The sequence below is a fragment of the Varanus komodoensis genome, unplaced genomic scaffold, assembly GCF_004798865.1.
Source record: "Varanus komodoensis strain SLA01 unplaced genomic scaffold, ASM479886v1 scaffold45, whole genome shotgun sequence".
Lineage (NCBI taxonomy): Eukaryota > Metazoa > Chordata > Lepidosauria > Squamata > Varanidae > Varanus > Varanus komodoensis.
The window spans coordinates 1,815,987-1,830,061 of record NW_025336011.1 but is presented as its reverse complement, the minus strand read 5'-3'; the positions used below and the strand labels follow the sequence as shown (position 1 = coordinate 1,830,061).

The window sequence follows — 14,075 nt, the reverse complement described above, 5'->3', positions numbered from 1 at the left end:
TCAGTTTGCAGAGGCCTGCCTGAGTTTTGAGGACTCTCCCCTTCCAAATAGAGATGCCCAGAGCACTCCCCAGTCATGAAAGACCTTAAAAAGATCAAGCTGACAATAAGATGTTTAATAATATCAACCAGAATGAAGGCACAATAAAAGCAGAAAAGTTAATAACCTATAGTAAGCCAACCTAATGTAGCTGGCAGACATTTAGGAGACTTACATTAAAGTGTGGCAAAGTGTGATCTTTTGAGACTAGAAAAATCGGCACACAACTGCAGCCATCGGCAGTATAAATTGTCAAGTTTCAGTCGTGACTGCGAGGCTCTCACATGTAAGTGACATGTTTGTGGCATTGTCATAGATGTTTTAGAACAGTTCTTGCTTCAACAAGTTTGCGAACAGGAATCTAAAACCTACATAGGCCAGAATGTTAATTTACATGTCAAATGTCTTTTTCTTTCCCATCAACACTGATTAGACATTCACATAAATAGCAGGGAGGTTGCTTCATTGGTAATTTATAATTCTGAATATTGCATAGAACCAGTTCCCAGCCTGGTGACTCACTCATGCAAGCTGAGAAATTGACTAACCACTTTTTATCATCCTGTTAGCATCTCTCTACTTTTATTTTCTATCTCTTAACCAGCTCTCTGTTGGGACACCTAGCTTTCTTCTGTACAATTATCTATTATCATCATCATCATCACTATTTTTAAATAAGTTCTAAGTTTAGGAGGATTTCAGAAACAATTGAAACATTCCTTTTGCACAAATTGTGTTGGGAAGAGAGAATTTATAGTTGTAAGGCACCTTCAGACAAACTGTTGAAAGATGCTACTGTCGAATTTAGCCCTTGCAGGAAAGTTTTGCAGTTGCGATTTCAAAACTGCAAGTGCTGTATGGAATGGACTGGAAAGGGGTGAGGTGAGCGTAGCCCTGAATACCACCCATGTTAGCTTCTTGCAGCAAAACCAAGTAAGTCTTGCAACACTTTGAAGACTAACACCTGTATTAAGCTTTTCTGGGCTCCCAGTGAGCATAGCCAATGATCCCCTGCCACTTACCAGACGTGGCCAAGGCTAATGAGTACTTCTTTTCTTTCTCTTTTTACCCTATGCTTTTTGTATGGCCATGGTAGCTGGGAATTACGGGAACTGTAGTCCAAGACATCTGGAAGGTACTTGAATGAGGAAGGCTGTTGGTAAAATAATCTCATTGTCCTGAATCTAAGGTTGGACAATATCATAATCAGGGCCAGCAACCTAGGATTTGTTTCTTAACACTTAAGTTGCCAACGGTTCAAAATTAACTCACTCAATTGACTGCAGAGTGTAAAATGGCTGGTTGGCCCCAGCATGATACCTTAATGGGCAGCTACATACATTCACAGGAGAGTGACTGTGTGCTCTCTTTTATAGAGTACTTGTAAAAAAGATAAAAAGGGATGCTTTGGTTCCCTTCCAGCCATGTTGCACGCCTGTTAAGCTGCATAGGAATGTGACCAGGTTGTGGCTATAGGAAGGAACACTGTTTCCTTTCCTCTTTCTCAGTAAATTGCGGAGCAATTGTGATTTTTTTTCCCTTTTGGCACCAGGTGGAAACCTGTTTATTCTCCAAGTCATTTTTAGTCATTCCTCGGTTTAAAACTTGTGTTACCGTGCCTTTTAAATTTCACACATCTGCTATTCTTTCCTTTGTTTTTATCCTGTTGCTGTTTTAAATGTTTCTAGGGTGTGCTTTTATGATCTTATACTGCATGCTTTTTTAAATTTTTCATTTGGTGAACCACCCAGAGAACTTCAGCACCATAGAAATAAAATGAGCAGAGGTACACAAGCCACCTCCTGTTAAGAGTTCAAAAAAAAAAAAAAAGAAAGAAAGAAAGAAAAGAAAAGAAAAAGAAATAAAGCAGGTCAGATGGATTTCCTTCCTGTGGCCCTGTTGCCAAATAAGTGTATTGTGGGTGACCGCTGAGCGGGGAGAAAAAGTAGAGTGTCAGGAAAGAAATGGGTAGCCCCGTGGCATCTTACCCAAGTACGGGCAAGACCGTCATTTCCCAGACCTAGCTGGAGATGACAGAGACTAAAGCATGGGGCCTTCTGCTTTCAAAGTACATGCTCTAGTCTACATTGAGCCCAGTAAATAGAGATGGTTGGTGCACCTGACCTTCCTAACAAAAAGGGCACCTGGATACTGTACACCAAAAGAGCAACAACTACAAAGCATGTTGAACTACCCAACAGCAACCCACAAATTCTCTTCATGTGCTGTTCGTGATTGACAAGCCACAAGGAATGTTTACTTCCGTAACCATCCCAGTTGCTTGAATTATTATTTCATTAGTATTTTACCATTTGTTTGTAAAATGCAAGTGGTGTACAACAGTACATCAGTTCATGGATGTATCCTTAAAGACACATTGTTAAATCATAAACTTCCAGAGTAGGACCCTTCTTGTGGAATCACCTGACCCAACTTATTCGGAGGAATTTTACAGAGGTGGCAAACACTATCCAGACATCATCACCTCCTAACTGTGACTCTCCCATATTAAACAATTATTATTTAACCTCAGCATTTTTATCCCACTCTCCAGCTAAAATAAGGGCTTCCAGAGCAACCTGCATAGATTCATTATAAGACAGCCCCTTTCTTCAGGTTTGTAAAGACATGACACAAAAGGAAAAGGGATTGGGAAGGAGAAAGAAAAAAAAGCGTAACTCAGGCATGTGTTCTTAGTTTCAAAGTTCTTCTAGGTGTTCCTTCTGACAGGGAAGGATGAAATAAGCTCTGTGCAACTGTTTCGTCGTTGGTGGTGAAGGGGACAGCGGAGGCAGAGGACACAGCCTCTCAGCAGCTCTTCATACCTTGGCTAATGATGAATCAGAGTCTGCAGTCCCAGGAACTGAATGTTGCTGCTGCGGGTCCCTTCAGGCAGGGAGGAGTGACTTGAGTGCCCTACAGTTTCTCCCTCTGCAGCCGATGTTGGTCTCCTCCTGGCCTTGGGGAATGATGGGAACTTTTGGCCAGTAAATCGGAAAGCAACTGGTTAGGGATGACTGATTTGGGATTTTCAAGGAATGCCCAAATAATTTGCACCTGGCCTCCGAAGTCTAAAAAAATGGGGCTGTCTGCAGAGCTCTGGAGCCATCCATCCATCACTCTAATCCCCAGACCAGGCCTAGAAACCCAGTTTAGGATAGCTGTGGGGCATAAACAGGTTTGTGTGCAGAGTAAGATGTCTTCTGGCTATTGGCTGAGTAGTCTAAAACAATTTAAAATTAACAGAATAGTACCACAATCTGATGAAATAATTGAATAAGGTCATCGTGTGCCATCCAATGCCGGAGACTGGGAGCATAGGAAAGTGTCCCACCCAGCCCCAAAAAGATGACAGATTAAGCGGACTCATCGCAGAGGGTCCATTTTGCAAAGGGAAAGAACACCGCTGAAAAAACATTCTCCCTCCTTGTTGCCACCTTCAGAGCCTTTCTTGGAACAAGCACTTCGAAGGCCTCAGGAAATGCAGCATTTCTGTTTGTTGGAACTGTGCACAAATTTCCAAATGCACCTAGCGAAATGCCTAACTGTGTGGCTGTATAGTTTGGAGATACTGTTTGGGAATATGTTGTCAGCTGCTAACAGAGTTGTCTGTGGAATGGAGTGGGAAGGTGTGAAACACAAGTTTGTGCTACAAGGACATCTTCCATATTATTATTATTATTATTATAACATTTCTATGCCGCCCCTTGCCGAAACCATATTGAAGCTATGGGATCAGGTTCTGTAGTTTGTGAAACTGCAGTGGCCTTCCAAAAGGCACGCAGGTTTTGTGCATATAAGGGGGGCTGCATGTATTACTCTGATCTGGAGGCACCATATTTGTATTGTATTGTATTGTATTGTATTATATGCCACCCTATAATTCAAAGGGCTCTCTGGGTGGCTTACAATAAAACAGCAGAAAGAACAATAAAACTACAGTTAAAAGCATAAAGCCATTAAACAGTACAAAATCTGATAATCAGCAGGAAATCCCAACAAAATATGCAGCAGTAGAAATCAAAACAGCATTAAAAACCAATAGCTACTAAAACAGCTGATGGAATAAAAACATCTTTACCTGGTGGAAGAAAGAGAGCAGCACTGGTGCCAGGCGCATCTCCTTCAGGAGCGCGTTCCACAAATGAGGTGCAATCATCAAGAAGGCCCTTCTCTTAGCCATTCTCCCTCACTTTGTTGGGGGATAGTTCTCAGAGAAGGACCTCTGTTGAAGATCTTAGCGATTGGGAACAGATATATGGAGAGCGGTGTTCCCTCAGATACCTCTCAGATACATTCATGTGCACATTGCTGAATTGCAGCCACCACTACACACTCCCAAAGGAGACTACCATAAATGCGAACTTCCCCACGTAATGGGAATAAGAACCAGCAACCAATCTAGTCACCGCATAACCACATTCCCACATCACAATGAGCCAAGACACTTTAGAATCCTAGCTTACTGTCAATGATCAAGCACACTGGTCCATGCAGTTCGCAATAGACTCATAAGCCAAGATACAAACCCTGGCTTATGATTGTGGCTTCCTAAGAAAGGAGCAAGCCAGAATTCCTAGTTTGGATATCAGAGTGAAGTTTAGCAGCTAAACAAAATATGAACCAAGAGTCCCCAGATTGCTGAGCTGATCCTGTTGAAATGGATGTGACAAAACAGCTTTCACAGTATATCATTCATTTATACTGACACTCTTATGACATGCAAGCGAGACCAATAATTGTAGTGCGAGCAGGCTGCCCTTTCGCACTGCACTGAGTTCTGTCTGACTGCCATCTTGGTGTCAAGCCACCACTCCCATGCAAACTCCTAACATTTTCTGGAATCCTTCCAGGAGCCTCCAGACAAATACTCATTTATTATGTCTTTGTGTATTAAATTTATGAAACACCTAACAAATGTAATTTTCTCTAGGCATTTACAATAATGATAAAATTCCAGAGAAAACTGCAATAAAACCAACAATATAAAATTAATAAAACACAAAAATACTAAAATGTATAAAAATACTTAATGGGTGCAATCCTATGCATGTTTAGACAGAAAAAAGGCTCGCAACTCACAGTGTGTCTCCTGCTGGCTGGGGCATGCTGGGAGCTGTAGGCCTTTTTCCTGTTTCAAGATGCATAGGATTGTGACTTCAAACATTTTGAAGAAGGCTTAGAGAACAGGATGGTCTGAGCCTAATGCTGGAAAGATGGCAGTGCTGTGCAAGTTTTCCTTTAGAGATACTTTCTGGGCTAGGGGTGGAAGGGACCACTGAAAAGGTCTTCTCTCTTGTTCTCCTCTGATCCTCAGAAGTGTGGGACGTCAAGAAGGGCTTCTCTGGATAATCTTCATTGTATATTGCCACTACCGGCTGAATATCAATCTTTGGCATATGTGGCATATTTAAATATAACAAGAACCAGTAGTGTGTGTGTGTGTGTGTGTGCATGCTTGCACATGCGTGGAGGCCTTATGTGTGTATGATTTGCTATCAAAGAAGACAGGTTAGATTATTTACTTGATTTTTAGAATGCTACAGTCATACCTTCCTAATAGGTTTAGGATTTGCCCATGTTTCTTCATTGCTTTGGTATGCTGAGTTAGATCTCTTTAAAGAGATGCTATGGAAGAGGGGCAGAGAGAGAGAAGGTCTAAAAATACGTTAGGACACACACAGGTAAGAGTAGGAGACGTCAAGGGCTAGTCTGATTCCAGGCTCAGACTTCTCATGTATTTTCAAGCCTAAAACCCAGTTCCAGAGCATGTTAAGACTGAAAGGTCTCTGAGCATTAGCAGAGGCCACACACACAGCCAGGATTAGGGAACACACCTTCCAGATCGCAACAGATCTGAGCCCCAGCACCTTTTCCACTGCAAGAAAGAAACCTTTGTGTTTTTTTTCCACTCCAAAGTAGGTACATGATGTTACATGCTTCAGTCACACCCACATGTTTTGGGAATCAGCCACTGACCAGGATCCAGGAAATGCATCCCTCTTAGTACTTTTTTGGTATACATACTGAATGGTCCTGAGTCCCTTTCATGGTCCCATCTCTAGAAGGGAAAGAGTAGTTTGAATATAGGCACACAGTTATGGCAGCCTGTTTGCCTTGCTGAGAAATAGGAGCCATGAGTTCTGCTATTTGGTAAAGGAAAAGATCTGCACTCATTACATCACACTTAATGAGCAATGCAAGCCAGTTCATTGTGATCTGATAAGAGTGCCTCACTGGAGATGCCTCAGAGTCCCACCTTTTCAGCTGTTGTGCACTGGTAGATTTTATTGAACCCCTTGACACACTCAAGATGCAACATGCTTGTATATGGCCATTTTGCGCTTCTTACAGGATTTGAGAGCCAGTGTGGTGTCGTGGTTAAGAGCATGGGACTGGGACTCAGACGATCTGGGTTCTAGTCCCCGCTCAGCCATGGAGACAACTGAGTGACTTTGGGCCAGTCACAGACTCTCAGCCCAACCTACCTCACAGGGTTGTTGTTGTGGGGATAAGATGGAGGAGGAGAATGATGTAAGCTGCCTTGAGCCCTTTGTAGGAAAAAAGCAGGATATAAATCAATCAATAAATACACATGGTTGGCTGCCATATAAACAGAAAACAGGACTAGATTGGGCCTAGATCTTACCCTGCACAACTCCCCTTATGTTCTTAACAGTCATCTGTGAGGGATACCTAGGACAGCCAGCCCCCAGTTTCACTGTGAAAGGGAAATACTCGTAAATTCGTTGTTGGCTGCAACACAACACTTGTGGTTAAACCCGATGAATGAACATAGACTTTTCTAGGCAAATATGTGAGGAATCAGGCTGCACCTCTGTGCTGTGGAACAGAGGCAAGGAAGACTTGTGGGCTATTCTTTTATCACTGTAATGCAATGGTGCAGTCTCTGTAAGAGCAAATCATGTTGGAGGGTGACGGGGTGTAAAGCCCAAAGTAAAGTCGTGGTTAAGATCCAGCAACTTTCCTGCTGCACTTCCTGAGCTAATACTAAGGACAGTGCTGAGTACTGAAAAGATCCAGGGCTGAGGCCTGCCAAAAAAAAAAAAAGAAATCCACAAATTTGTGCATGCAAATTCATATATACTCTAAATTCTGTATGTGTACCTTTAAAGGATCATGTCTCTGTGAAAAGGGTGTATGGAGAGGGAAGAACAAGGTATTGACTGTAGGGAAGGAAGGAAGGAGAGAGAGAGAGAGAGAGAGAGAGAGAGAGAACAGTGCAGTGGCGGGGGGAGCAAATTTATTATTTTATTAATTATATTTCTACCCCCACATGCATGCACTGTGCCAAGTAATCCAGGGGAATCAGTTGTAACAGAGCTGATCAGGGCCCCTGTATTATGAGAGTCGGTGTGGTGGTTAAGAGTCTTGGATTGTGGGTCAGGGAGATCCCTACTGAGTGACTTTGGGTCAGTCGGTCAGTCACTCACTCACAGCCTAACCTACCTCACAGGATTGTTGTTGTGGAGATAAAGTGGAGCCATGTAAACTGCCTTGGGTTCCCCACAAGAGGAGAAAAAGGCTGGATACAAATGCAATGTAATAATGGTATTACAGCAAGTACCCAAGGACAGTGGCTGGAGCAAAATCCCAGAAACTTGGGGCTCCAAATGAAAGATTAGGGGATCCAGCCCTAGTGGGCCATTCATTAACCCCACCTCTGACTAACACAAATCGCAAAGTTGTCTTCATTTTTGAATGAAGACCCCCCCCGCATCTGTTTGTATATATTTTTGTAATGTGTTTTTCAATTTCAATATTTGCAAACCACCCAGAGAGCTTTGGCTATGGGTGGTATAGAAATACAACTGAATATAAACTAATGAAATGACTACAGATCCGATATTCTAAAACAAACCTCTGAAACTTGCAAGCAGAGTTGAATAGAGGCCTAGTCAAAGGTAACCCGTTAACTTAGAACAGGGGTGGGCAATTAATTTTTCTATGGGGCCACATGAGAAACTTTGACAGTTGTTAAGGGCTGGACCAATACGCTTACAGCTCTGCTCAGTATATATCTCTATAAAAACAGTAAATGAAACATTACAATGATACAATAAAATGTGGAGCACAGAACACTATTTAATGAATATTCACAAAAATATTAACATTAACATTACATGAAAAGCAATAAATTCAATTCAATTTAGCAGATCCTTCAAAATAAAAGCAGCGCAGTAGTATTACTTGCATCTAATTACGACGATATATATTTGCATTGACTTTTAATTTGCCAGTGACCTCATGCGGGCCAGTCAGGGTCAGCCATCGGGCCGGATGTGGCCCGCGGGCCGTACAATGCCCAGGTCTGACTTAGAAGAACCTTCAGGCTGAAAGATACATGGTTAACAAAAGACTAACCATAACAAATAGGATCTGAAAGATGTTTTACTATTGTTGAGCTGTTGGGCAATAGAAATCCTGAAGAATCTATGCAAACCTGGAGATTTGGCATTAGATCCTGGTCTCCTTTCCACCTCTGTTGTAACAAGGCTCACAAAGCAGCAGACTCTGGTATTAACATACAGATCCCGCACAGCAGCAGAAGGAACTGATAAGAAAATGGGCGTCTGTTTCTTTGAAACTGCATTAAGCAGGGGGCATGAGCAAACTATTGCGGTACTTACTTTGAAGATGCAGCATCCCTCTTAACCTACCTCGCAGGGTTCCATTGAACTCAATGGAACAAATGTAATATGTATGTTATGATTTTATACACCACTCAGAGAGCCATTTTGACTAGTGGGAGATACAGGAATTAAATGATATGATATGATATGAAATATTGCAGCCACATGAGAGACAGTTCTGGAACATTGGCTCCCACGCAGCTAGGATGGAGAATAACCTGAGTGGGTTCTCTTCTGGTTTGATTTAGATCCTTATCCATCAGGTAAATAGGTGATAAGGTGGGCAGGGGACCAGAGACGGGGATCCTTGAAGGAAGCCAGAAGTTTCCTTTTATGACTTTTTTTGAAGGGGGTGCAAACCAATTCCTGGCAGGTCCTTTCCAAACCCAGGGTGGGGTTTCTCCTCCTCTGCTCACACTTTGCACAGGATGGGAGAGTGAGTCACCTTGGAATGCTGGAGGAAGGCCTAGGCGTTCTCTGGGATGCTTCAGCAGCTCTGATCCTATCTGTCTCTTCCGGACCATGCAAAGTCGCCTTGGAACCCTAGGGTGTGTGAGCCTGCACCCTACAACCAGTCTCCTCTCGCTCTCCCTTTCTTTTCCCAAACTGTATCCTGGTCTTCTTGAAAACTCGTCCTCCAAATCAGACGGGTGACAATTTGGAAAAAGGGGAGAATGGTTCCAGAATTCTAATAAAGTAGTACCAAATTATATTTTCTCACTGTTAGTATCGTTGTTGTTGTTATGTCCTTTCACCATAACTGCTGTTCTGAATGTGACTAGATCTCAAAAAGAGTGAAATGTTTTTAAGACCAGTTTTTACTCAAAGGAGAAAAACCAACACAACCCCACTTAGAGTAGACCCATTGAAATGAATGGGATTTAAGGCCATAACTACCTTAAGTGTTATTCATTTCAACAAGTCTACGCTAAGTATGGGTTATCTGGATTTTACCCAAAATGTGTAACATGAAAATTTTCCTTGTACGATTTTAAAGCACCAGAGAATAAGTTTAGGTTGCAGTCCAAATATGCTGCTAGTCCTTGGTATTTTGACTTTATGAAACTGTTTCCCTCTTTAAAAATGCACTTCCTTTTATTTACTCAAAAATTGTAGTTTCTATTTTCAATTTTTTCCTGTTCTTAGCTGGCTGTAAGGAAGATACTTACTTTGAGGTAGCATAAGGTATGACAATAGAACCAATTACCTAGGGAGCTTGTGTGCTCTTCCACACGAGAGGCATTCAAGATGCAACAAGCTAGCTAAGAGAGGGTTTAACCTGGTGTCCTGCACTGAGCAGGGTGTCAGACCCAGTGGCCTTCTGGCCCCTTCCGGCAATACTGTTCTGCGATTTGATGGTACAGCAGTTGTAGCAGCTTAGATATGATTTATTCACAGTGCTGCACGTACAAAGCTAAAGCTGCAATCCATAGACACATGGAAGAATGCTAAGTAGATATATGCATATAGGATTGTATTGTAGGGTGCTTCTACCTTTGAGTATACAAACCTGTGGAGTACTTGGGCGTAAGCTTCAGTAAACAAGGCGTGTTTTACTTCTGAATAAATGTGTGGGATTTTATTATGTAAGCCACCTCCAGAAGGTTTTTATCCTTTGTAGTTTATCTAAGATATTAAAATAAATTCGCTTCATACACTTCATAAATATGTCAAATAGAAAATATATACATGCTAACTGAATTACAAATGGTGCATGTTATGCTATTGAAGTGGTAAGTTTAGGCTTGATAAGAATATAAATACTGCATATATTTCTACCCCTCCCTTCTGGAAAAAAATAGGGGAAAATGTTGTTGGCTTATAAAGCTTCCAGCAAAATTACATCTCTAATTAGGACTTTTAAGCTGTAGAAATGTGAAAGACAAACAGATGTTGGAAAATAGGTACTCTGATCTGAGATCTAGAACTGGCTGGGATTCCCTGTTGGATGTAGATTTGGTGGCAAGCAGGGTTTTTTGCTACAGAATCGGTGAAACAAATGGGACCTGCCACAGAATATTGTAGAGTGCTTCTCTTCGAGTGCCAGCCAGTCATGCCCCTTCCAGGATACTCCATTCTGTTCCCACTCACCACCATTCAGCATACTGCACTGCATTTTGTGTGGCCATGCTGAGCCTTCCTCGGCAGACTGCTTTGTGGGTATTTCTTCTTCCCTCCCTTTTTGTTTTTTCTTAAACTTTTTTGTATTTCTGTGAGCCTTGCAGGGAGTGTTCTCCAAAATCTGCTCGTACTTCTGTCTTGTGTGCGAATGGTGCAGTTTTGGCTTAATGAGGATCCACACTTGAAGAATGAGTTTGCTGTTCTGTCCTGTGTTCTTGCTATAGGATGGCCTGGGCTTTGAATTTGGATCTCCTGCATCTCCTGTGCTTAGTCCTTGGACCCCAGCATAGTTAGAATCGCCACTTCTTCTTGTTTTGACAGAGCCTTTGTGTTTTTACCTATTGTGTGCCAGCCAGAAATTCAGCAGGTTGAAGCTTTTTCCTAACATGACAAAACCAACCCTTTGTGGAAACTTTAGGAACAAGCAGTTAATAAGGCATGAAATACAGATCTTAGTGAGATAATTAGGGTCTTTGGAAGAACTGGGGATTTTTACAAGTAGACTATGTTTCTCTCTGGAGCTGAGCATATCTGTTATCTGTCGAAAAGCTGTTCAGAAACAAGATGGATTTTCTACAAGCTGTAAACACCGCTAAAAGAAAGGACAGCTCGACAGTTCTGTAGCTTTTTCATTGTTACCATGTTGGTTACCTCAGTGGTCTGTAGACACCGTTATATTCTTAAAGTACCTCCTTAATTTTTCTCAGCTTTATTTGGCAGGCCTCTAGCATCCTGCCCCGCCCCCACCACCACAAAAAAGGGGGTAAAAACAGCCTGAGTGTTTATGCACTAAGTACTCAGCAAGTTCTCTCTACTTCCACCTGGGACAAGGCAAGAGTTGTTCTGTTGCAGCTAAGCGGGCTGGAGATCAGATGGTGTAATTACTGTTATCTGCCTTTCAGAAGCCGACGATTAGAGGGTCTGTCTCTAAAAAAGGGTTTTGAAGAAGAAAAAGAGAACAGGCTATGTTTAAATCTCTTCCCCACCCCATGGCCTCACAACAACAACAACCATCACCACTTCTGCCACAGTGCTTTAAAACACAGTGTGATGTTTCCAAGCGGAAACCAGGATGTCTATACTACATATGTATACCTATGTCATGGCCATCAAATAAGGGATACCTGGTAACTTTTGTTCCATTAAGGGGCTATAGATACCTATCAAAGTATCACAGATAGTCACATAAATACAGTTCCAAGAGTTCTTTAGGGGAAATGACATCTCTGATCTGAAACTTCAGGATGGTTTTCATGCATTTTTTTTTCTTTTTATCATATGCTGTAAGCTCCCATCTCTTTGCATACACATGTGCCATGCAGGCATGCTTCTCAGAGGGCTAGCTAGGATCATTGTTTTAAGGAATATACACTCAAAGGAACATTTCCAATATGGATGGCACATAGGTCTTTAAATATGGGATACTTCCCTTCCCTTAAAGACATGTCTACAGCCTAGATTTAAAATATTTCCTTTTGCATGCAACTTATATTTCTGTGTGACAAACAGAGAATTCCCAGCATCCTCACTAAATTACATTTACCAGGATTCTTTGGAGGAAGTCATGACATAGACATAAAGCCAACAAAAGACTGATGTTAAATTGTGGGGATTTTCCCATTAGTATTGGTTTGTATCTCCTATTTGTATTGGTTTGTGTTGTTCTGCTCAGTGCCACCTAACTAATCTGAAATGGGGTTTGGAAATGGGTTCAAGTGGCTTAAAGCGAATCTCTGTGAGTGTGCGTTGTCTACAGTGTCATTGCCTCACCTCCATTTCTCTCTTGCTCCTCCTCTCCTCCTGTCCAGGTGTGTCTGAGAACCCACCCACCTTGGGAGTACTGCAATGCTTACAGCGGTCTGTGGTTCTCTTGGCAACCAGTGCTCGGAGACACCCTGTTCTTCTCCAAACCACTTGGAGCTGCAGCCTCTGCAGACCTACCAGCCTCAACCCAGTTCGGAGAGCGGGGGAGATTTCCCATCCCCTCTGCAACCCACAGAACTGCAGCACCTGCCTCTGGCTGGGCCTGACACAGACTATTCGGCCAGCACTGGATACGAGCTGCATGGGTCTTCAAGGCTAGACTTGGACAGTGAAAGTCAGCTGCCCCCGGGCTCATATTCTAAGCTCCTGCAGGCAGCACCAGATATGGCTCACCACTATGAACCTTGGTTCCGACCTACGCATCCTAGCAATGCCACTGATGATGGTGGTGTCAATCCATGGTGGGATCTCCATGCTGGGTCCAGCTGGATGGATATTCAGAGTGGTCTCCAGCCTCCAGGACACACAGGTGGACTTCAGCCAGCACTGAGTGGCTATGGCTCCACAGAACATCAACTCTGTGGCCCGCCTCACCACCTGCTGCCTTCTGCGCCACACCTCATGGGGCAGGAAGTGATAAAATCTCTGGATTCTACTCAGGAGTCCCACCCAATGGAGCAGGCTGGAGATGGGAGTGGAAGGCCAAAGAGCTCAAGGCGCTCCGTGACGCGGAGTTCTGGTCAAGCTGCCTGCAGGTGCCCCAATTGTCAGGAGGCTGAAAGGGTGGGTCAGTGTCCTGATAACTCCAAGAAGAAGCACCTCCACAACTGCCACATCCCTGGTTGTGGTAAGGCCTACGCCAAGACATCCCACCTGAAGGCCCACCTGAGGTGGCACAGCGGCGACCGCCCTTTTGTCTGCAACTGGTTGTTCTGTGGCAAGCGCTTCACCCGCTCCGATGAGTTGCAGCGGCACCTTCAAACCCACACAGGAACCAAGAAATTTACCTGTCCTGTTTGCAACCGTGTCTTCATGAGAAGCGACCATCTCAGCAAGCACATGAAGACGCATGAGGGCATGAAGGAGGAAGCAGAGGGAGAGGCCAAAGTGGGGACAGAACCTCCTGCCAAGGTCAAACGGGAACCTGATGGAAGCTCTTCGAGTGCTGCTTCCCAACCCAACTGAGCCTCTCCCCTCACCAAGGATGTCCCCTCCTTGTCCTTCCATAATGGTCGTTCCTGGCCTGCTGACTTGTCTTCCTTGCTCAAGGCCTGGGATTACGATCCCCTCTGAGCCTGAACATTTTTCTGTCCTTGGAATAATAGGTTATTTATTCTGTAGGAGGAAAGGACGATGTTGACACTTGTAAGGAAGGGCCATGCCCTTGAGCAGCTTAGGGGTGGGTCTACACTATTGAGTGTTTGGGAAGTATAGGAAGAAGGCTTCTGAAGGGTGGTTGCTGAGGTGGGTTCAGCTAAGTGGAATCTAGTAGGCAGT

The 14,075-nt window shown here is 43.3% G+C and overlaps 1 protein-coding gene across 1 annotated transcript; it reads left to right on the top strand.

The window, feature by feature from the left end:
* Positions 1–12,659: 12,659 nt before the first annotated feature.
* Positions 12,660–13,763, top strand: SP6 (Sp6 transcription factor). The gene has a single exon (XM_044444732.1). The coding sequence runs from the start codon at positions 12,660–12,662 to the stop codon at positions 13,761–13,763; it is 1,104 nt and encodes a 367-aa protein (XP_044300667.1).
* Positions 13,764–14,075: the final 312 nt, after the last annotated feature.